The sequence below is a fragment of the Nannospalax galili genome, unplaced genomic scaffold (genome assembly GCF_000622305.1).
Source record: "Nannospalax galili isolate Female #2095 unplaced genomic scaffold, S.galili_v1.0 scaffold571, whole genome shotgun sequence".
Classification (NCBI taxonomy): domain Eukaryota; kingdom Metazoa; phylum Chordata; class Mammalia; order Rodentia; family Spalacidae; genus Nannospalax; species Nannospalax galili.
Genome location: NW_008330297.1, coordinates 722,768 through 743,972, shown reverse-complemented (window position 1 = coordinate 743,972; position 21,205 = coordinate 722,768). Strand labels below are relative to the sequence as shown.

Below are 21,205 nucleotides of genomic sequence, written 5' to 3'. Positions count from 1 at the left end.
TAGTCAAGTTGGATGTACTGTTCATGCATCTAGTGGTCTGTTCATTCTCTATCTGATGTGTGCTCAAAGTTTGTCATAGTAAAACATTTTGAAAAGAGAAAGGAAATGCCAAAGGTTACTGCTTGCCGTCCTGATTTGGGGTTGTGAACACTTCTTCTCCCCTTCGCTAGATATGCATTCTTCTTCAGCAAGCAGCCCAGCTCCCGATCGTGCCCTGGAACCTAATCCTGCCCCAGCCCAAGCTCTGTCTCCAGCTCCCACTCCCACTGCTCCTCAGCCAGCAAAAGTGGCAAAGCCTTTTGGCTATGGCTACCCAACTCTTCAGCCTGGTTACCAGAATGTGGCAGCACCGCTGAACTCGGGAGCACATCCCAGTGGCCTGTCGTACTCTGGATTTCAGCAGTATCCTCAAGTATGTATCCCGTCCTATGGAGACTTCTAGGCTGAAATTCTAAATGTAAACATCAGTTCTACCACATCTTGGTATAGGAAAATAGGATTTTGTTTGTTTGAGACAAGTTTCATGTAGGTCAGGATGGCCTTGAATTCACTGTGTAGCCAAGGATGACTTTGAACTCCTGACCTTTCTTCCTCCACCTCCCAAGTGTTGGAATTACAGGTATGTGCTACCATGCCCAACGAACTTAATGAATTTCAAAAGAATGAGCACTGTCATTAGCCAGAACATATCTCATGCCTCTTCTAATCATTAATTCCCCAGATTGGGATAGCACAATGTTGACGTCTAATATCATGGATTACCTTGGCCTGCTCTGAGGAGTCATACTATGTGTACTCATGTATTGCTTGTGTGGCTCTAGTTTACTCGTCTTCATTCTTGGACTATTCTACCAGGAATGGAGTCGTAGTTTATTTTATTGTTGATGGGCATTAGGGTAAACTTCTGGTTTGAGGCTATTGTGAATGTTCTATTGTGAACATTTCTGTCTGTGTCTTTTATGCGAATGTATGTATCTAGGAGTGGAATTGCTGAGTTGTGGGGTATTCATACTGTTTTAGTATCAGTTGTCATGTCTCTGGGCATGCCTGTGGGGGATTATCTTGATAGATTAATTGAGGTGGGATAATCCCTGCCTGCTGTGGGTAGCACCCACTCCTGGGATGGGTCCTGGACTTTATAAAAAGGAGGACATGAGTTGAGCACAAGTGTTCATCACTCTGCTTCTTGACTGTGGCCGCAGCTGCCTCAGGCTCCTGTAGCCTTGCCTCCCCGCACCACGATGGAGTGTGGCCCTGAACGGTGAGCCAGAATAAGCCCTTCCTCTGAGGGTTTCTCAGAAGATTTTATCTCAGCAGCAGGAAAAGAAGCTTACTAGAGAGTCACACCCTTTCATTTTGTAAATGAAGAAATTGAGAGTTAAAGGAGGGAAAACACCTATCCAAGACATGGATTGGCTCTAGTCAAGCAAAATCATGTACATTTTAAATTTTTAAGAAATACATATATATAATATATGTGTACATACCATGGCATGTGTGTGGAGATAGGAGACAACTTTATGGAGTCAGTTCTCTGCTTCCACCTTTATATGGGTTCCAGGAATCAAACTCAGGTCACTGGGTTTTAGGGGCAAAAGTCTTTATCTGCTGAGCCATCTTGTCTGCCCAGGAATAAGTATATCTTAGTGTTAAGGAGCCTTCTGTAATACAGTTGAAATCCTCTTAGATGTTACTCATGGTATAACCCAGTGGGACAGATCTGAAATCTGAAGGCTTTCTTTGTAGTGATTTAATTTGAGATGACATTTACTAAGTGTTAGGAAAGGCCCAGCTTTTCAATTATAAAAAAAAAAAACAAAAAAAACACACATCTTAAGGGCTTTTTTCTTCCAGGCCACCTGTTTTAGGCTTTTAATACAGGCTTCCTCATTCATCTCCCTATTCTTGCTGAGAATTTTGAAACTAACTGGGAAGAAGAGGCATTTCTTACATAACTGTAATATAACTATGATAGCCAACAAAATTAATGATAATTTTAAATACCATTAACATTCAGTACATATACAAACTTCCCCCGGTATTTTAGAAATGCCTTTTATATTTGGTTATACAAACTATTAGCCAAACTGTAACTTGCCTATTATACTTGCTTTTATAATTCCCATTTTAATTTGAAACAAATCTTTACCCCTTTGTTTTCCTGCCTTTGATCTGCTGAGGAAATGGAGCTTGCTGTCTTGCAGGCTGGCCTGTGTTGGCCACTGCCGTATAGTTTTTGATCCATAGCTGAATGAACCTATAACCTATGGATATAGAGTTTGGACTGTACTTGTTTTAACCTATGTTTAGATAATTTCAAAACAGCATCACCTTTATTATTCTAAATGTAAAATTATTATATATTTGATTTGTTGTCCTTTTTTCCCTTAGATATATTTTGCCAAGAGGTAGTAAGATCAGTTAGAACATTGTTTTTCATGGTGCTAGAATGTAACCACCTTGACTTTGTTCTATTTATTTTGGAAACTTTAAGAATTTTTTCTAATCTCTGGTCATGATAGTAATTCAGTAAATTATTTTGAGTTAAGAAAATCCTCAGACTCACAGTAATACTAAAATATAACACAGAGGACAGAGAAAGTGCATATTTCTAAGGCATCAACTCATTGTCCTGAAAATTGATAAATGATAGAACATGAAAATAAGTATTTATCGTGCCTTTCCAATATAAACTATGTTCTTCATGTTGAACTGTTTAGCCTTGCTATAAGATTGTTTTTGCCTTGAAGTTTTAGTTATGCTTTAAATTAACTGCTCTATTAAGATATTCTTTTGTCAGGAAAGCTGATGTAAATTTTCTTACCTCAATTTTTCTTAGTATTGAAATCTAGTATTAAGAAACTCATATCATCTGTTATATCATCATTTTGTTTTGTTTTGGATTGTCCTTTCAGCATTATCCAGGTGTGAACCAGCTGTCCTCTAGTTTGGGAGGATTAAGTCTACAGAGTTCTCCACAACCAGAAAGCCTAAGACCTGTAAACCTCACTCAGGAGAGGAATATTTTACCTACGACTCCTGTTTGGGCTCCTGTTCCTAACTTGAATTTAGAACTCAACAAGTTAAACTGTAGCCCAGAGTAGGTACTCATTTATTTTATAATATTTTTAAAGATGATAGCTTTGATGAAGACATTGTATGATTTCCAAAAAAATTGTTAAAGCAGCATGGTTGTAATTCCTGGATTGGAAGTTTTGTTCATATGAGCTTTTCTGTCTTGGTTTGTATAGATACAGACGTAGCATTCAGCTTCGATTGTCTGTTCCTCCTCCTGGCTCCATCCCATCCTGGCTCCATCCCATCCTGGCTCCATTCCAGTCCTGGCTCCATCAGTTGCTGCTAGGGAGATTACTTCTGTCTAAAGAAGGGCTTCAGAAACTCACATCTAACAATAATTTTTCATTGCTAATCTTTTAATTAGTTAATTTTAATTTAATTTTTAATTACTAATTTTGACTTGCTTCAAATTCACTATGTAGCTGAGGCTAGCCTTAGACTAGTGTCAGCCCTCCTGCCTCAGCCTTCTGTGTGTGGGGATTATAAGCTTGTGCGTTGTATGTGTTATAAGCTTCTGTGTGGGAGGATTATAAACGTGTGTTGTGTGTGTTATAAACTTCTGTGTGGGAGAATTATAAACTTATGTCTTGTGCGTCATAAGCTTCTGTGTGTGGGGATTATAAGCTTGTGTGTTGTGTATGTTATAAGCTTCTGTGTGGGGGGGATTATAAACTTGTGCCACTGTGCTTGATTCCTGCTATCTATTTTATTTGATTATTTTTATTTTATGTGTATGACTATTTTGCCTGCGTGTGTGTATGTGCACCACATAAGTGCAGTGCCTGCAGAGGTCCAAAGAGGGTGTTGAATCCCCTGGCACTGGAGTTAGGACGGTTGCTGCCATGTAGGGCCCGGGTCCTCTGGAAGAACAGCAGGTGTTCTTAACTACTGAGCCATCTCTCCAGCCCCTTGATATCTTTTATTATTTTATTTATATTTATTTTTGTGTGATAATATATACATAGTGTATGTGTGTTTGGTATATGCCCACATGTGTGGGGGTGCCCAGGTGCTGAGACCAGAGGAGGACATGGGTATCCTGCTCTGTCATTCTGCTTTATTCCAGACAGGACCTAGACTGGCAACCAGCAAGCCCCAGCTATCCTTCACCCCCATAGCACTGGGATTACAGGAGCACATGTTCACTCTTGATTTTTACCTCGGTCCTAGGGATTTGAACTTAGTTCTTCGGGCTTAAATAGCATTCACTCTTATTGCTGAGCCATCTCCCCAGACCCCCAGATGCTTTTTAGATAAGGTAGAATCTTTAAATTTTCTTTCTTTAGGCTTTTCATGAAAAAGACAAGTGATCTCATTAATGTAATTCTAAGAACAGTTGTCAATAAGTAGGTTTTCTCTGAATTTTCTTTTCCAGTTCAGTACAGAACCTGCAATTATTGATGCAGCATAAATTTAGATCAGGATATCCTTTACTGAGAACGTCCTCACCTTCTACAAGCCCTGGTGTGTCTTCAGTGTTAGTTGGTGAGCCCTGTACTCACCTCCCAGGACCTCCAAACCCAGGATGCATTGCTTTTATGTGTTTTCAGTACTTCATCTCCTAAGAATGGTTCTTCCTTTGACCCAGGTGCTTTGTAGAAGACATCTTTCTGCACTCGGGAGTTTCTCTTCTACACATCAGAAGCTCAGATTGACAGAGAGCATTGTCCTCTTCCACACATTAGGAAAACCAGCGATCTTCAGAGCCAGTGTTCTCCTTGTTCTAACACAGTAGCTTTCTACCTTTGGGGAGGTATGGGGGAGATAAGACATCAAAAACCCTGCAAACTCCTTTTTTACAACCAAAATCTTAAATAGAATTGAAATATAGAAAACAGGCAGTAGGTGTTAGAGAGATGGCTCAGAGGTTAATAGCAGTGGCTGCTCTTGCAGAGAATCTGGGTTCGATTCCCAGCACCCACATGGCAGCTAACAACCATCTGTAACTCCACTTCTGGGGGACCTGATGTCCTCTTCTGACCTCTGTGGGCATTGCATAGAATGAGTGCATAGTTAGGCAGCACATTCATATGCTTAAAATAAAAATAAACTAAAAAGAGAAAACAGAAGTGAAATGCCTTTGAAGGTTCTCTCTTACCACACTACCAACAGTGTGCCATCACTTACTAAGGCAGTGCCCAGATCATTTCCATCAAAGCATAGTGCATTAAGGCTTATAGGTTGACAGCAACTTCCTATCCTGATTATAAGCTGTTCTTGGGGTGCTTATGGTCTTGTATTAATGAATGATCACACATTTCCTAAAGAGGCAAATGTAATCCATACCTATGTATATGATATCCTGGCTGGATGGAGTAGCACCTGCCATGATCCCAACATTTGCAATGCTGAGACAGGAGGACTGTGAATTCAGGGCCTACCTGGGCTACCTCACAGACCCTGTCTAAATTAATCCTTATAGGTAGAGAATAACATAGAGTTTTTGCTTAGTTATGTATTTTTTGACAGTAGCACTCTTATCAAAATAAGAAAGAGTAATTAGTGCCAGCTTTGAGCATAACAAACCCAGATTCTCACCATGGCCTCTTTTTGGTCTTTTTGAGATAGGGACTCCCTGTAGCCCCAGCTGGATGTAGACCAGACTGGCCTTGAACTCACAGAGATCCACCTGCCTCTGCCTCCCGAGTGCTGGGATTAATCCTTTAAAGGTGTGCACCACCACACCCAGCACCATGGCTCTCTAGGAGTAGGTCTGTGGCACTGTGACATTCACCTTTGAGTGTTGTTATCTGTTAGGGATATAGGCTCAATATTTCTTCTCCAAAATGCTTCAAACTACAGGTGTTTTAGCTTTTGGGATTTTGGGCACTTTGGACTGTATTCATTGGTTGAGGGTCTTTAATGGAAAAGTCTGAAATACCCCACATTATGAAACCTTTGGAGTGTCCTGTGTTTACTCAAAATATTTTGAATGGAGCATTTTAGAGTTTATATTTTCAGATTAAAGATGCTGAAACCTGAAATAATAGTGCCTATACACTATTAGGCAAATCAGATTCAATAAACATTATCTATGCTTTCTAACTTAAGAAAGCAAGGCAGGAACAAAACATGTTTCCTGGAAAAAGTTGTATTTTGAATCATCAAACTGCTAAGTTTATAAAATGAGGTCAAGGTACTGTTACGAAAAGATGTGAGTAGGGAGTAAGGGGCTGTAGCTGTTTGCATTGAGGAGTCTGGGTCTTCCTGATGATTGAGCATTGGAGTAGAGATCTGAATGTGGTGAGAGAGCAGCACAGGGGGCTCCTGGGGAAAGCGATCCTGGCTTCTGGACCACAGGGAGGTCCTAAAGCACACTAAGCCTGGAATGACCATCCCTGCATGGTAACTACATGCGCAACATGCCTGTCCTGCTTCCGGATACTTGACTATCCTTTATTGACTTTGTTTTTTTCTTTTTTTTTTTTTTTTTTTTTTTTTGTCATACCTTCATAAGCAATTCTAGGGTGACACAGCAACAAAATGACCTCTGATCTCAGGAGAGAAGGCAGACCAGACACAGAGCTAAGTTAGAGCAAATCAAATGCAGAAGCTGTTCCTTGTGCTGTGGGGACATAGAGGTGGAGAAGTTTCAAAGGAAGCTGTAACTGATGTGATGAGTCTGCTGGGAAGGATGAGTCTGGGTGGGAAGGGGTGGAACAAATGGGATGGCAGCTTTAAGGTGGGATGCCTTGCCATCCATGTTTCCTGCATCTCCTTCATGCTGCCACGTTCCACCATGAAAATGTGCATTCCTTAATTCAAGGCTTTTGACATTATTATGTATATGCCTTGTTAAGTAATGAGGACTTTCCTGCTAATGTTGTAATGACCTGCCCACATAATTTTTGCTTCCACTCTTAAGTGTTCTTAATTACTCTGTCCAATTCAGTGTATTTTTTTCTGATAACTGATATACTCTGTGTTATGTCTTTTGCAGTTCCTTTCGATGTACTTTGACAAATATTCCACAGACACAGGCTTTATTGAATAAAGCTAAGCTTCCTTTAGGATTATTGTTACATCCCTTCAGAGACCTAACGGTAAAGTAACATTTTAAATACTAAATTCAGACATATGCTTATGTACAAGGTATCCAGATATGTGTGTTCTTAGAATTTTCATGGTCTTTTATCAGAATTATACATGATCATTTCTGGGTTGATGAGATGACTCAGCAGGTAAAAGCACTTATCACCAAGCCTGACAACCTGAGTTTGATCTTCAGGATCTACATGGTGGAAGGGGAAAGCTGACTTCTGCAAGTTGTCGTCTGACCTCCACATATAGTCACACATACAAATTCAAATAAGTAAAACATAATAAAATTTTTTAAAGAAATAATCTCTGTCAAATTCAAGTCAACAAATATATATTACATATGCTTTATAGCAAGCCCTAAACTTAGCACTCATAATATAGAGATGATTAAGACACTGATCTTTTCCCCAAGAATTTATCTAACAGGAGACAAAGATGTGAAAAACAAAATCAGGTAGGTAGCACAGAGGCAGGCAGATCTCTGTGAGATCAAGGCCAGCCTGGTCTACAAAGTGAGTTCCAGGCCAGCCAGAGGTACCTAGGAAGACCCTGGCTAAAAAAACAAATACATAAATAAATAAAAATAAATTGTAAAAAATTTTTAAATGAGAAAGCAGGGGCTGGAGAGAGCACTGGTTGTTCTTGCAGAAGACTGGGGTTCAAATCCCAGCACCCACATGAAGGCTAAGAACCATTAGTAACTCTAGTTCCAGGGGATTCAGTACCCTCCTCTGTCCTCTGTGGTCACTGCATGACACAGGTGCAGTTACATACATCCAGGCATAACATTCATATACTCGTATTTAAAAATGAATAAAAATGAGAGAGCAATTATATGCTGAATAATTAACACATGCTTAATCAGATCTGAGATACTAAGTACAGTAGGAAAGTAGTTTCTCTGGATACAGTAGCAGAAATTTTTCATAAGAAAGCCTGACTGAGCCTCATTTTGAACTACTAATTAGTACTTTTGGAAATTGGAACCACAGTGCGTAAACTGAGTCTTTTATTAAAACAGTTTTTTCCAGATAGACAGGACAATTACCTGATGTTACGAACTAATAACCTTATGACAATAGGAGAAGCCCACGCCCTTCAAGTCTCACACACGTTCATTGTTCAAGTTTCTGTAGTATATTTGGTTCAATACCCACCTTGCTAGGTTTTGCAAGTTCTTGAAGATAATGCATTTAATTTTTTTTTTGTCTTTTGAGACAGGGTCTCCTTGTAGCATCAGCTGGCCTGGAACTCACTATGTAGACCAAGCTGGCCTTGAACTCACAGAGGTCCACCTGAGTGCTGGGATTAAAGGCATGCGCCACTATGCCTGGCTTTGCATTTAAAATTTTAAAATTTCAGAAAAAAATTTAGCCAAAGACATTCTGTTTCTACTTCGTAAGTTGCATTTCTGTCGAGTTTTTCTCCTGCATGAAGTTTACTTGCCCTGCTTCGATGCATGGGAAGTGTCAGAATAAGTAGAAAGTAAAATAATTATAATGTGCAGTAAGTTCTGTGGATGCATTCATTCAGTAAATGCATTTACAACCCTTAGCATTAAAGCCTAACAGTTAATCCCCTATATAGATAGGGGATTAGCTAAGAGTTTTTCTTGAGCATAGATTCCATATATGTTATATTAAGTAGATATACTGGCTGGGCGTGGTGGTGCACACCTGTAGTCCCAGCACTTGGGAAGCAGAGGCAGGTAGATCTCTGTGAGTTCAAGGCCAGCCTGGTCTACATAGTGAGTTCCAGGACAGCTGGGGCTACAGGGAGACCCCGTTTCAAAAATACCAAAAAAACGAAGTAAATGTACTAAATGTTAGCATGATGTCCTCTGGGACGTAGTTCTTAGTAAATTTTTCATTTTTAGTTAACTGTATTTCCTGATCCCTCCCCCATACACAGATGATATGTAGTTACTAGTATAATTTTTTAAGTACATTTTTTAAAATTAACTATAAAGATTATGTGTTGATTTTTTTTAAAAATCCAAATGAAGCATACTAAAGTGATAGTAGGTTAATTGAGCGACATAAACATATATGACTTAATCTCTTGTGTTTTCTAAATTTTCTACATTGACTTTGACGTTTTTTTCCCAGACTGAGCGTAAAGGTGTGTTTTTAGGGACATGATATTTGGCTTCTTCTGGCCTCAGCTCCCTGGGGTGGCTGTCCGCCATCCAGCCTCCCTGACTAGTACCAGGGGCAGACACTCAGCAGAGACAAAGGCTTTCCTGCATGATGTATATTTCTCCCTCTCTGCTGTTTCTTGAGTCAAGATGATTAGTTCTAACAGAGTGTTTTCTTGTCCCAGGTTCTTTTGTCAGCTACAGAGTTTTATTTTATTTGGTATGACTTTTTTTTTATTACAATTTGTGGCAAAAGAGGGATAAAACTTGATAGCTGCTTGTACCTCTAAGTACATCACTAGATTACTTAGTCCATTTACACTGAGATTCTTTTTGCTATTACAATGTCTTCATTTTCTTTCCCAGCAACTGCCAGTGATAACATCAAATACCATTGTGAGGTGCCGATCCTGTCGAACATATATCAACCCTTTTGTGTCCTTCATTGATCAACGTAGATGGAAATGCAACTTGTGCTATAGAGTTAATGATGGTGAGTCTGATTATTTTTTAATTACAGATTTTTTTATTTGTATTTTATGTGTATGAGTGTTTTGCCTGCATGTGTGTAAGTGCATCATGTATGTGCAGTGCCTGCGGAGGCCAGAAGAAGGAGCCAAACTGCCCTGGAACTGTAGTGACAGATGGTTCTTAGCTGACATGTGGATGCTGGGAACTGAACCCTGATCCTCTGCTGGAGCAGGCAGTGCTCTTAACCACTGAGCCGTCTCTGTAGCCCCAAGTTTCAGATTCTTTAATTGTCCTAATATTATTTTCTGACATCTTTGCCATTCAATTTTCCTAGATGCTTTAAAAACAACTTTCATGGCATTTTTAATGGTGAGAACATGGGCTAGGGTGCCTTCATTTTGAGCATCAATGTCGTACTTGATGATAAAGAGAATAACAGACCAAAGTAAAAGAGTGCTCTAAAAGGCAATGCGAGTAACCCACATGACCTTATACACCTGACACAGAGACCATCTTGCTTGTGTATTTGGTTCGTTGAACTCAGGCAGGCCTTAATGGACACCCTGCACATCTTCACTCATTCTTTAGGGCTTCCTGTTGCAATTACTTTCAGATTTGTGTTTCTCTCTCTGATCTTTTGCCATGTCATGTGCTATAATGGATGACACAAGTCTAAGAAGCAGGATTACCCATGTCTTGGTTTCCCCACATGATTTCAGAATGGAAATATATTCTGTGCAATGCCTAGGGAGGTTAGACAGAGCATTAGATGCCCTGGTGCTGAAGTTACAAATGGTTGTTAGCTGCCATGTGGGTGCTGGGAACCAAACCCTGGTCTTCTGCAAGAACAGTCAGTGCTCTTAACTACTGAGCCATCTCTCCAGCCCCCGATCTATTTTTTAAAAAGTGTTAAAAGGGGCTAGAGAGATGGGTCAGTGGTTAAGAACACTGACTGCTCTTCCAGAGGACCCAAGTTTGATTCCCAGCATCCACATGGGTGGCTATGAACCATCCTTAACTCCAGTTCCAGGGGAATCCGATGCCCTCTTCTGACCTCCGTGACATTGCACAACACGGGTGCCCTCACATACATGCAGGCAATACACTCATACACATAAAATAAAAATGATAAATGAAAGTTTTTTTTTTTAAGTGTTAAAAGGCTAGGCATGATGGTGCTTACTTTTAATCCCAGCACTTGGGAAGCAGAGGCAGGCACGCGATCTCTTTGAGTTCAAGGCCATCTAGGGCTGCATAATGAAACCCTATCTTTAAAAAAATAATAAAAGTGTTCATGGTTCTTTTTTTTTCCCTCATCATTAAATGTTACTACATATGTTTAAACACATGATGATAAACATGTTTAACTTCAAGTTTATTACTTAGTTTTCATTGAATTCTTAACTCTCATCTAGTTCCTGAAGAATTTATGTATAACCCCCTAACACGATCTTATGGAGAGCCTCATAAACGGCCAGAAGTTCAGAATTCAACTGTCGAGTTCATTGCTTCTTCAGATTACATGGTAACTATTCAGTTTTGTAATTAGTCATGGGTTATTTGTAATTTTCTTTTATGCTAATTCTTATCCAAATTTTGGATATTCTTTTAAAAATGTAATATGGAAGCTTATCTGTAACAAATAGAAAGCTCTTCCTGGGCAGGCATAGTGGCGCACACCTTTAATCCCAGCACTGGGAGGCAGAGGCAGGCGGATCTCTGTGAGTTCAAGGCCAGCCTGGTCTACGTAGTGAGTTCCAGGACAGCTGGGGCTACAGGGAGACCCTGTCTCAAAAAGACAAAAAAAGAAAGAAAGAAAGAAAGAAAGAAAGAAAGAAAGAAGGGAGAGAGAGAGAGAGAGAAAGAGAGAGAGAGAGAGAGAGAGAGAGAGAGAAAGAAAGAAAGAAAGAAAGAAAGAAAGAAAGAAAGAAAGCTCTTCCTAAATCTTGTTCAGTCTTCTAGAAGAATGGATTATGTTGCTAAGAAATATAGTCATGTTATGAACAACAACTGTAGTTAGTTGCCACTTGCATTTGACTACTTGGCTGGAATGGATATAGCCACTTTTACCATTTACCATTTAAGTCACTCAAAACAGAAGAACCTGGAGCATATTTGTGCTGAAACTGAAGTCTTAAAGGCATCACCGTCTTTAACTGCTTGCCCAGTACATCTGTCAAGATAAATGGATACTGACTTCTTCAGACTCTCGTCTTTCAAGTTTAATCATAAAATCCCATGTGTTCTTTATATGTAGTGACTGATTTTCTTCACCCTCTGTCCTCATCTCTGATATTTATATAAGCATTTGAAGCACTGCCAGTGGGAAAGGCAGACAGGAACGACTGATGCGCAGTAGCATGGTGGTGGTCAACTGATAGTGGTAGCGTGGTGGTGGTCAGTCCTTTGTTTTTGTTACGCTTATGGTTGTTACAGTTCAATTTAGTCTAAGCTAACTTACCTACAATTTTCATGTCAAGTTCTGTCTGTTAACTATAGCAAAATTTTCCTTGATCCTTCTCAACTTCTTACCTTTATAGCTAACTTACTGTGTTTTCAACTCTGAGGTCCTTAGGAAACTTCATCTAATTGAAGTGGCAAAGCAAGAACTTGTCCTTACCCTTTGTCTTACTATTTATAATAATGTTTGGTTGGCATGTATTTTTTAATTCTTAAAAAAATTCTGCATGTGGGGGCTGGAGAGATGGCTCAGCAGTTAAGAACACTGGTTGTTCTTGCAGAAGACCTGAGTTTGAAGCCCAGCACCCACATGACAGCTAACAGTTGTCCGTAACTCCAGTTCCAGGGTATCCAGCAGCCTCTTCTGACCTCCATGGGCATTGCACAACATGGGTGCACTTACCTACATGCAGGCAATACACACATATACATAAAAATAATAAAATTTTTTTAAAAGTTTAAAAAAAATTTTTGCATGTATGAATGTTTTGCCTTCGTGTATGTGTGCCTGTGTCTTCAATGCCTGCAGAGGCCAGAAGAGGGCATCAGAGTCCCTGGAATTGGAGTTATGGGCATTTGTTAGCCATCTTGTTTGGTGTTGGGAGTGGAACTTGGATCTTCCTGGAGAGCAGCCAGTGATCTTAACCACTGAGCCATCTCTCCAGCCCCTACGTGTATTATTATTATTATTATATTATTATTATTAATTTATGTGTACAAGTGTATTGCCTGAATGTGTGTAAGTGCACCCATGTCATGCAGTGCCCATGGAGGTGGAAAGAGGATGTCAGATGCCCTGGAACTGGAGTTGTTAGCTGCCATGCAGGTGCTGGGAACTGAACCTGGGTCCTCTGCAAGAGCAGCCAATGCTGTTAACTCTTGAGCTGTTTCTCCAGCCCCACAACATATATTTTTAAAAAGACTTCATGAACTGAGAGTATAGCTCAATGGTAGACCCTTGACTAGCATGTGTGAGCACTCGATTCAATTCCCTAGTAAAGGAGGAACAGCAAAAGGAAAGGAAGATGATACTGCGTGTCCTTTTATTATGTTCTGTAACTACATTTCAAGCATAGGCCTCAGAAAATAGCAATAATGAGCCTTCCTTTATCCATCACTTAGCTTTAACATTTATCGATGTAGGTATATTTGGCAAATGGGTTTAATCTATCTCTCCACAGACGCCACATCTCCCTTCCCCTACCTGGAATGTATCAAATTCTAATGTGGGGGCTGGAGAGACATAGCTCAGTGGATAAGAGCACTTGCTAAACAAGCATGAAGATCTGAATTCAGATCATAGGACTCACATAAAAACCTGGCCACACACACCCTAGTAACCCCAATGCCATGAGGACTTGTGACCCATCTCCCTATCTCCAGGTTGAGTGAGAGCTTCTATCTCAAAGGAATAAGGTGGACAGTGATAGAATAGAATACAAACATGCATAAACCACACACATATGTAACACACACATGCGCAGAGAGATGCAATCTCAGATACCACAGCAATCTGTTTTACACTCAGCACATTGGGATTCAGCCACCACCAAGTGGTCTAGTGGTTACTACAAATGGTAGGTTGTCAGGCTTTAATTTTTTTGTTGTTGCTGGGTTTTGTTGTTGTTTTGAGACAGGGTCTTTCTGTAGCCTAGGTTAATTTTGGTTTTTAATTATGTGTATGAGTGTGTGGGTTTGTGTACTTGGGTACAGTACCCACAGAGGTGAAAAGGATGTCAGATCTCCTGGAGCTGGAGTTACAGGTGACTGTGAGCTGTCTTGATGTGGATGTTGAGAACTAAACTTGGGTCCCTCTCGAAGAGCAATATGCACTCTTTAACACTGAACCATCTCTCCAGCCCCAAATTTTAATTTAAATATATGCAAATTTTTAATTAAAAATTAAAATTAGGGGCTGCAGATGTAACTCAGTGTTAGAGTCTGACTAGGATTTGCAAGCCTCTAAGTACAGTTCCCAGCACTATAAAAAGCAAAAATTAATTTGAAAACTAAAAAGTGTATAAATGTTTTTGGGAATAAGGACCGTATATGCATTTTTAGATTGTGGTTACCATTAAGTAATAAGCAGCGTGCTTTTGCTTTAAAAGATGTGTTAGCCAACATTCCCTACCAAGAAAACATTGACCATACCTACCTACCCTTTATAACTGTCTTATCATCCTACAATGAACTTTAGAAGAAAAAAATACACACGTGTCACTTGATTAGCTAAGGCAAGATACTCAGTGAATGCCCAGTAGTGACGGTGCTGGGCAAAGAATGACATGCCCTGAACAACTGCCATTCTGTTCCTGCAGCTGCGCCCTCCTCAGCCAGCAGTCTACTTGTTTGTTTTGGATGTGTCTCATAATGCAGTGGAAGCCGGATATTTGACGATTTTATGCCAGTCATTATTAGAAAACTTAGACAAGTAAGAGTATTTTTATTCACATATGCACATTAAGCATGTATAAATGTAAAGTGTTGTGTTTCAACTTGGGGGAGTTGATTTTGTTATTGTTAAATTTTGTTAGGTTTGACTACATTTACCTCTAAAACTTACACTGTACAATAAAGTGTTCTGCTCTTTCGATTGTTATGATTTAATGGTTTGATATCTAATTCATAAGATAAGAAATATTTTAATATTTTGCAAGAACTTAGATTTTGTCTATACCTTTGACTAGCTGACCCGAACACTGGGACCCAGAGTGCTTGACTTGGTTTGGGTTTCAAGAAGTAACATGGGTGTGCTTACCAATACATGCAGGCAATACACTTGTACACAGAAAATAAAAATAGTAAATAAAAATATTTTTTAAAGTGTTCTTCGAATGCAGGGGTTACAATCAAAATACATTGTATGAAGTTCTCAATAAAAGTATTTAAAATATTTTATTTATTATTTTTATTTTATGTGTATGAGTGTATTGCTTGCATGTGTGTAAATACACCTGTGTCATGCAATGCCCACATTGGTTAGAAAAATGTGTCAGATCCCCTGGACATGGAGTTATGATGGATGGTTGTTAGCCCATGTGGATGCCGGAAATTGAACCTGGGTCCTCTGCAAGAACAGCCAGTGCTTTTAACCAGTGAGCCACTGTCATTTAGCTAATGGGCCGTAAGTCTTGACCAGTACTGGCATCTGAGTGCTGCTTTCACTCTATGCTCTCAAATGCTTTTGACAGACCTTGAGACTGTCTGAATAACCTGATAGTCCTCCAAAACAGTGATATAGCACCATGCACTTAGACTTTGGGTCTTTCAATACTCAGAAATATTTTTAAAGCATCACTAGAACAATAAACTACAGAACCAGTCATCATAGTAAGTTGTACTTTGAAATGCATGTCCACAGCATAGTGTCACCAAAGGAAGCTTGACCTGCACTGAAACCACATTGCTTTGTCTTATGTGGTAGCAGGGAGTTTTAGCAGAAAACTTACTTTTTAAAATTTTTTTACTTTTTTTGAGTCAGGATCTCCCTGTAGCCCCAGCTGGCCTGGAACTCGCTAGGTAGACCAGGCTGGCCTCCATCTCACAGGGATCTGCCTGCCTCTGCCTCTGAGTGCTCAGATGAAAGGCACACACCACCATGTCTAACTAGTGGAAAACTTCTGTCTTTTTTTTTTAAAAAAAAATTATTTTTATTTTATGTGTATTTGTGTATTGCCTGCATGTAGGTAACTGCACCTGTGCCACACAGTGCCTGCGAAGGACAGAAGAGGCTGTCGGATCCCTTGGAACTGGAGTTACAGACAGTTGTTAGCTGCCATGTGGGTGCTGGGATTCGAGCCTGGGTCTTCTGCAAGAACAGCCAGTGTTTGTAACCACTGAGCCATCTCTCCATCCCCAGTAGTAGAAAATGTCTTAATGATTGATGATCAACATTTCAATGTTCATAACTATATTTTCTGTTTAAAATTCACACATTAAAGTCTAACTTAAGCACACAAGGGTATTTCGGCCAAGCGTGTGCCTCACACTATAATCCCACACTCCGGATGTTTAGGCCAGATTGCCCCAAATTCCAGGGCAGCTTGTGTGAGAGACCCTGTCTCAAACAAAGCAAAAGAGTATGTGTCAAAGGAAAGTTAGCAGGAAATCTTGAACTTTTAATAATCATTCTGGGGTTTTTTTGTTCTCAAATACTGGTATGTTTCACTTTTCTGAAGTCTGAATTCTAAACATTTAAGTGGTTTTACCTGAAAATGAGATGCTTCATCTTTGTCTATGTTATATTTTATATTGGTTTAGATAGTTTTTCTGCCTCATAAAAACAGCATATGTAGCTATCCTTAGACGTAGTCCACTATTTCGTTGTTTTGTAAAATAATATAACTGAGCACTTTGAATTTAAAGTTGCCGTTTTTATCATAGGCTTCCTGGAGATTCACGAACAAGAATAGGATTCATGACTTTCGACAGCACTATTCATTTCTACAACTTACAAGAAGGATTATCACAGCCTCAGATGTTGATTGTATCCGATATCGATGGTAAGCCGTTTGCGGAATGCAGCCTTTGTAGCTATGGCCTCTGGAGCCAAGGCTGCTTCATTGTAAAATCCACTCTGTCTTATCCTGGGAGAATAATTTGGTGCACTGTGGCATTCATTTTAAGATCATTATTTTCTTGGAAATACCTGATTCTAAGTTGTTTACACTTGTGTGTATAATACACGTGCATATGTAACATACAGAGTGTTTGTATTTACCAAAGTGACATTATACATGTGGCAAGTATCCTGGTAGAATCATAATTTTCTCACTTATTTTGCGCTTTTGACTTGATTTGTTGATTAAAATTTGTATTTTCCTTATAGATGTTTTTCTGCCTACGCCGGATAGTTTACTTGTGAATCTGTATGAAAGTAAAGAGGTGAGATTGATTTGTTTTCTCACAGTAATGAAGCGTTTGTTACGTCAGCTGTTCCGATGTTCACATTTGCTTAGCTGACACGTTGCGTTTAGCTAGGAGACAAAGTAGACAGCATCTGCAGTCCCTAGTTCACAGTCCCCAGATGAGTCACATGGGCTCTGTTCTGGAATGTTTTAGACAAACTGTCTTGCCTTCTCAGTAATTCAACTTTTAATCTTTGTCTCCTCAGCTTATAAAAGACTTATTGAATGCATTACCAAACATGTTCACCAATACGAGAGAGACACACAGTGCCCTTGGTCCTGCACTTCAGGCTGCCTTTAAACTAATGTCTCCAACAGGTGGCCGCGTGTCTGTATTTCAGACACAGTTGCCTTCCTTGGGTTCAGGACTCCTGCAGTCCAGAGAAGATCCTAATCAGAGGTCAAGTATCAAGGTATTTATGTTTAGTTTGTGTATTGTAACCACTGATTTTTTTTTTTTTTCTTCAGACTGAAATTATTTTTTCCTTCTTTTTCTTTGCTTCATTAATAGTAGTAAAAAGTTAGGCTGGGCATGGTGGCACATGCCTTTAATCCCAGCACCCAAGAGGAAGATGCAGGTGGAACTCTGAGTTCAAGGCTAGTCTGGCCTACATAGACCCTGTCTCAAAAAAACAAAAAATAAAACTAGCAGGGACTGCACATTGGTGGCAGTGTGTCTTTAACCCCAGCAGAGGCCAGCGTGGTCTACATAGTGAGTTTCAGGCCAGCCAGTGATAGTGAGACCCTGTCTCAAAAACAAACCAAAAACCTAGTGAGCCAAATTATATTTATTTGGGAATTTAGTATGCTCTTTTTATGATTTTGTTTGCAAGTTATAAGAATTTAGAAATTTGGTCTGAGGGTATGACTCAGTGGGTAAGAGCACTGGTCACGCAAGCCTGGTGACCAAGTTCAACCCTGGAACTGACTTAAAAAGCCAGATGCCGTGGCCCACATCTATAATTCCATCTCCTAGTGTGTGTGGCATCTGCACACTCATACCCACCCCACATACAAAATAAATAGTTTTAAAATGTTTGGAAATCAACCCTATTCCCTCCTTTTACAAATGAAAGAACGGAGTGAAGTGTCATGGCTGTCTAATGGTAAGGCTGTGGCTTGATTGTCTGTCCCTGATGTCATTTTCTATAATACAAGTGGAAACCAGTAAATCTAAGATAGTATAATTTACATGCTCATACTAACAAGCTTTCTAATTACAAAGGCAATACCAATCATTGTGTAAAACTTACTAGAAAAAAAACATAAACCATCAGTAATCTCATAGTCCAGGGATAGTTATACAAATACACATGAGCAAGTGCAGTGGGTCTTCATTCATACAGACTGTGTTTTTATCCTGACCCTTTTCATTGTGATCGCTGAGGTTGCCCAAACTCTAGATTGCATGTATCAGTCAGTAAATGTGAAAGTACTCAATTTAACTATTCAGTAGCGGGAAGGCCTTTTTAAATCTTTAACTCTCATGTTGTATAACAGTCTATCATAATGTTCAGTAGGACTTAATCTGGAGCTAGATTTCTTTTGTTTTTTTTGAGACACAGTCTCTCTATAGCTTCACTTGCCCTGGAGCTTTCTGCATAGACTAGGCAGGCCTCAAACTCAGATCTGCTTGCCTCTGCCTCCTGCATGCTGCGATTAAAGGCATGTACTACCATGCCTGACTTGGAGCTAGATTTCTTCATCAGCCTTATTTCATCAGTCTTGTCACAGTTTTCTCATCTATGAAAGATAAATAATAAAAATCCTACGGGATCTGTTGGGAGATTGAATCATTTGATTACGTAAAATATTGCAAGCAGTGCTGGGATGTGCTCCCCTGTGGTAGAGGTGAGAGGTTCCCACTCTGTAGCCCAGGCTACTCTTGAGCACATAGCAGTCCACCCGCCCCAGCCTCCAGAGTGCTGGGTTTTGGGTCTGAGCCACCACATCCTGCCATAATACTTTCTTATAAACACCAGCTGTTCTTGCTGTCATAAATCTGCTCACACTCCGTACTTTGGTAATGGAATAAAGGATATCTTCTTCCTTACTATAAGAGAGATTGAAAATACGTGCATAACTAAAGACTCTTTATGATCTGTTGGCTTAGGTGGTACAGCATCTTGGCCCTGCAACTGATTTTTATAAGAAACTTGCTTTAGATTGCTCAGGACAGCAAACTGCAGTGGATTTGTTCCTTCTAAGTTCACAGTATTCCGATCTTGCTTCTCTGGGTAAGATGTGGTGTTACCTACTTACATAAGCATTTTTAGCATATAATTAAGTCTGTTCTTTACTAAGCTTTCTCTGTTTGGGGGAAGAAAGGTGTGTGAATTAGATACGTGATATCTATGAAGATTATCCGTAACTTTAAAACTACAAAGAGAAAATGCTTTTGATACTCTGCTTACATAGCATGATTTCCGTAACAAACTTCAGTATATCTTCTATTTTATCAGTGTTTCAATTTTCAGGCTTATGCTGTTCTATTCACGTTAGGTTTTCTCATCACAGCTTAGATTTTTTTTCACAATTTGGGCTCTGTACTATCGTTAGACAAGTGGAGTGTTACTTCCATAGCTAACCCTTTGCCTGTTTCTCTCTAAAGCTTGCATGTCCAAGTTTTCTGCAGGGTGCATCTTCTACTACCCTTCCTTCCACTCCACTCACAGCCCTTCCCAGGCAGAAAAGCTACAAAAAGACCTGAGACGGTACCTCACCAGAAAAATTGGATTTGAAGCTGTAATGCGAATAAGATGTACTAAAGGTATGAACTTGTGAAAAGTGTGTGCTCTGTTACATCCCGATCAGTCTGAGCATTCACAGACAGCGTTTATGACACTGTGATGACGGCGTTTATCAGAGAAAACTTGCAGTCTGAGCCAGCTAGCCCCTGTTTGAAATACATTTTACACACACACACACATACACACACACACACTGATTGAAAATCATTGTCCAATTTCTTTAAATAGTTTGAATAAGTGAATAAAAGTAACATTTCTGTTTATTCAGCAAGAACCTGAGGGAAAGTGCATATTATTAAAAGTTATTTGAGAGGGCTGGGGAGATGGTTTAGCAGTTAAGAGTACTGGCTGTTCTTGCAGAGGACCTGGGTTTGATTCCCAGCACCCACACTTACTGCTAACAGCCGTCCATAATTCCAATTCCAGGGGATCCGACATCATCTTCTGACCTCCGTGGGCATTGAATGACACATGTGCACTTGCAGGCAATACACTCAGACGCCTAAAATAAAAAATAATAAATAAAATATTAAAAAAGTTATTTGAGAGTGATAATCATGAGAGAGGAATGGTCTCACGTGTAGATTGTCCCACTAAGGATCTTTACTTTTACAGTCATCTAATTTATAATTTCCTTAGGTTTATATGAGTGTTTGCTGGATGAATTCTGATCCCTTATATTAAATCTAAGATAAGCAATGCTCAGGTGTAACTTTATGTATTGTATCTATGTCTGACTGGCATGTAAGAATATTTTAGTAAGACTGGGTAAAAATAGGTTAAATGGTTGGGCATGGTGGCACACACCTTTGATCCCAGCACTGAGGCAGAGGCACATGGATCTGTGTGAGTTCAAGGCCAGCCTGGTTACATAGTGAGTTCCAGGCCAGCTGGAGCTACAGGGAGACGCTGTCTCAAAAAGGGAGGAAAAAAAAAAAAAGGTTAAATATGCAAGTTTATGTAACCTGTGTTTATTTTTACTTATTTTTATTAGAACCTCTGCCTAGATGCCAAGCTTACACCTTAGTTATTCTTTGATTCAAAATCAAAAACATCTTTATGAACTCACTTTAGCTGGAGGTGAGGAGGTTGCTGCTACTTCATCTTTAATCCCACACTTTCTCTTTTTTAGGTCTTTCAATGCACACTTTTCATGGAAACTTCTTTGTTCGTTCCACTGACTTGCTGTCTCTTGCCAACATCAATCCTGATGCTGGATTTGCAGTACAGTTGTCGATTGAAGAAAGCTTGACAGATACTTCCTTAGTGTGCTTTCAAACAGCATTGTTATACACGTCAAGCAAAGGTAATGTTATCAGAAATGAAATGCAACTTGTAACTTTCGCTCCTCTGTTCACAGC

The 21,205-nt window shown here is 39.6% G+C and overlaps 1 protein-coding gene across 1 annotated transcript in view; it reads left to right on the top strand.

The window, feature by feature from the left end:
• Sec24b (SEC24 homolog B, COPII coat complex component) overlaps nt 1–21,205 on the top strand; it is an 80,023-nt gene that overhangs the window by 47,742 nt on the left and 11,076 nt on the right. The window contains exons 7-18 of the mRNA XM_008843761.3: nt 171–412; nt 2,916–3,100; nt 7,019–7,121; nt 9,623–9,749; nt 11,143–11,252; nt 14,506–14,618; nt 16,571–16,689; nt 17,016–17,071; nt 17,301–17,507; nt 19,208–19,331; nt 19,706–19,864; nt 20,977–21,150. Of these exons, the coding sequence (XP_008841983.1) occupies nt 171–412; nt 2,916–3,100; nt 7,019–7,121; nt 9,623–9,749; nt 11,143–11,252; nt 14,506–14,618; nt 16,571–16,689; nt 17,016–17,071; nt 17,301–17,507; nt 19,208–19,331; nt 19,706–19,864; nt 20,977–21,150 (1,719 nt within the window). The remainder of the gene's footprint in view (nt 1–170; nt 413–2,915; nt 3,101–7,018; nt 7,122–9,622; nt 9,750–11,142; nt 11,253–14,505; nt 14,619–16,570; nt 16,690–17,015; nt 17,072–17,300; nt 17,508–19,207; nt 19,332–19,705; nt 19,865–20,976; nt 21,151–21,205) is intronic.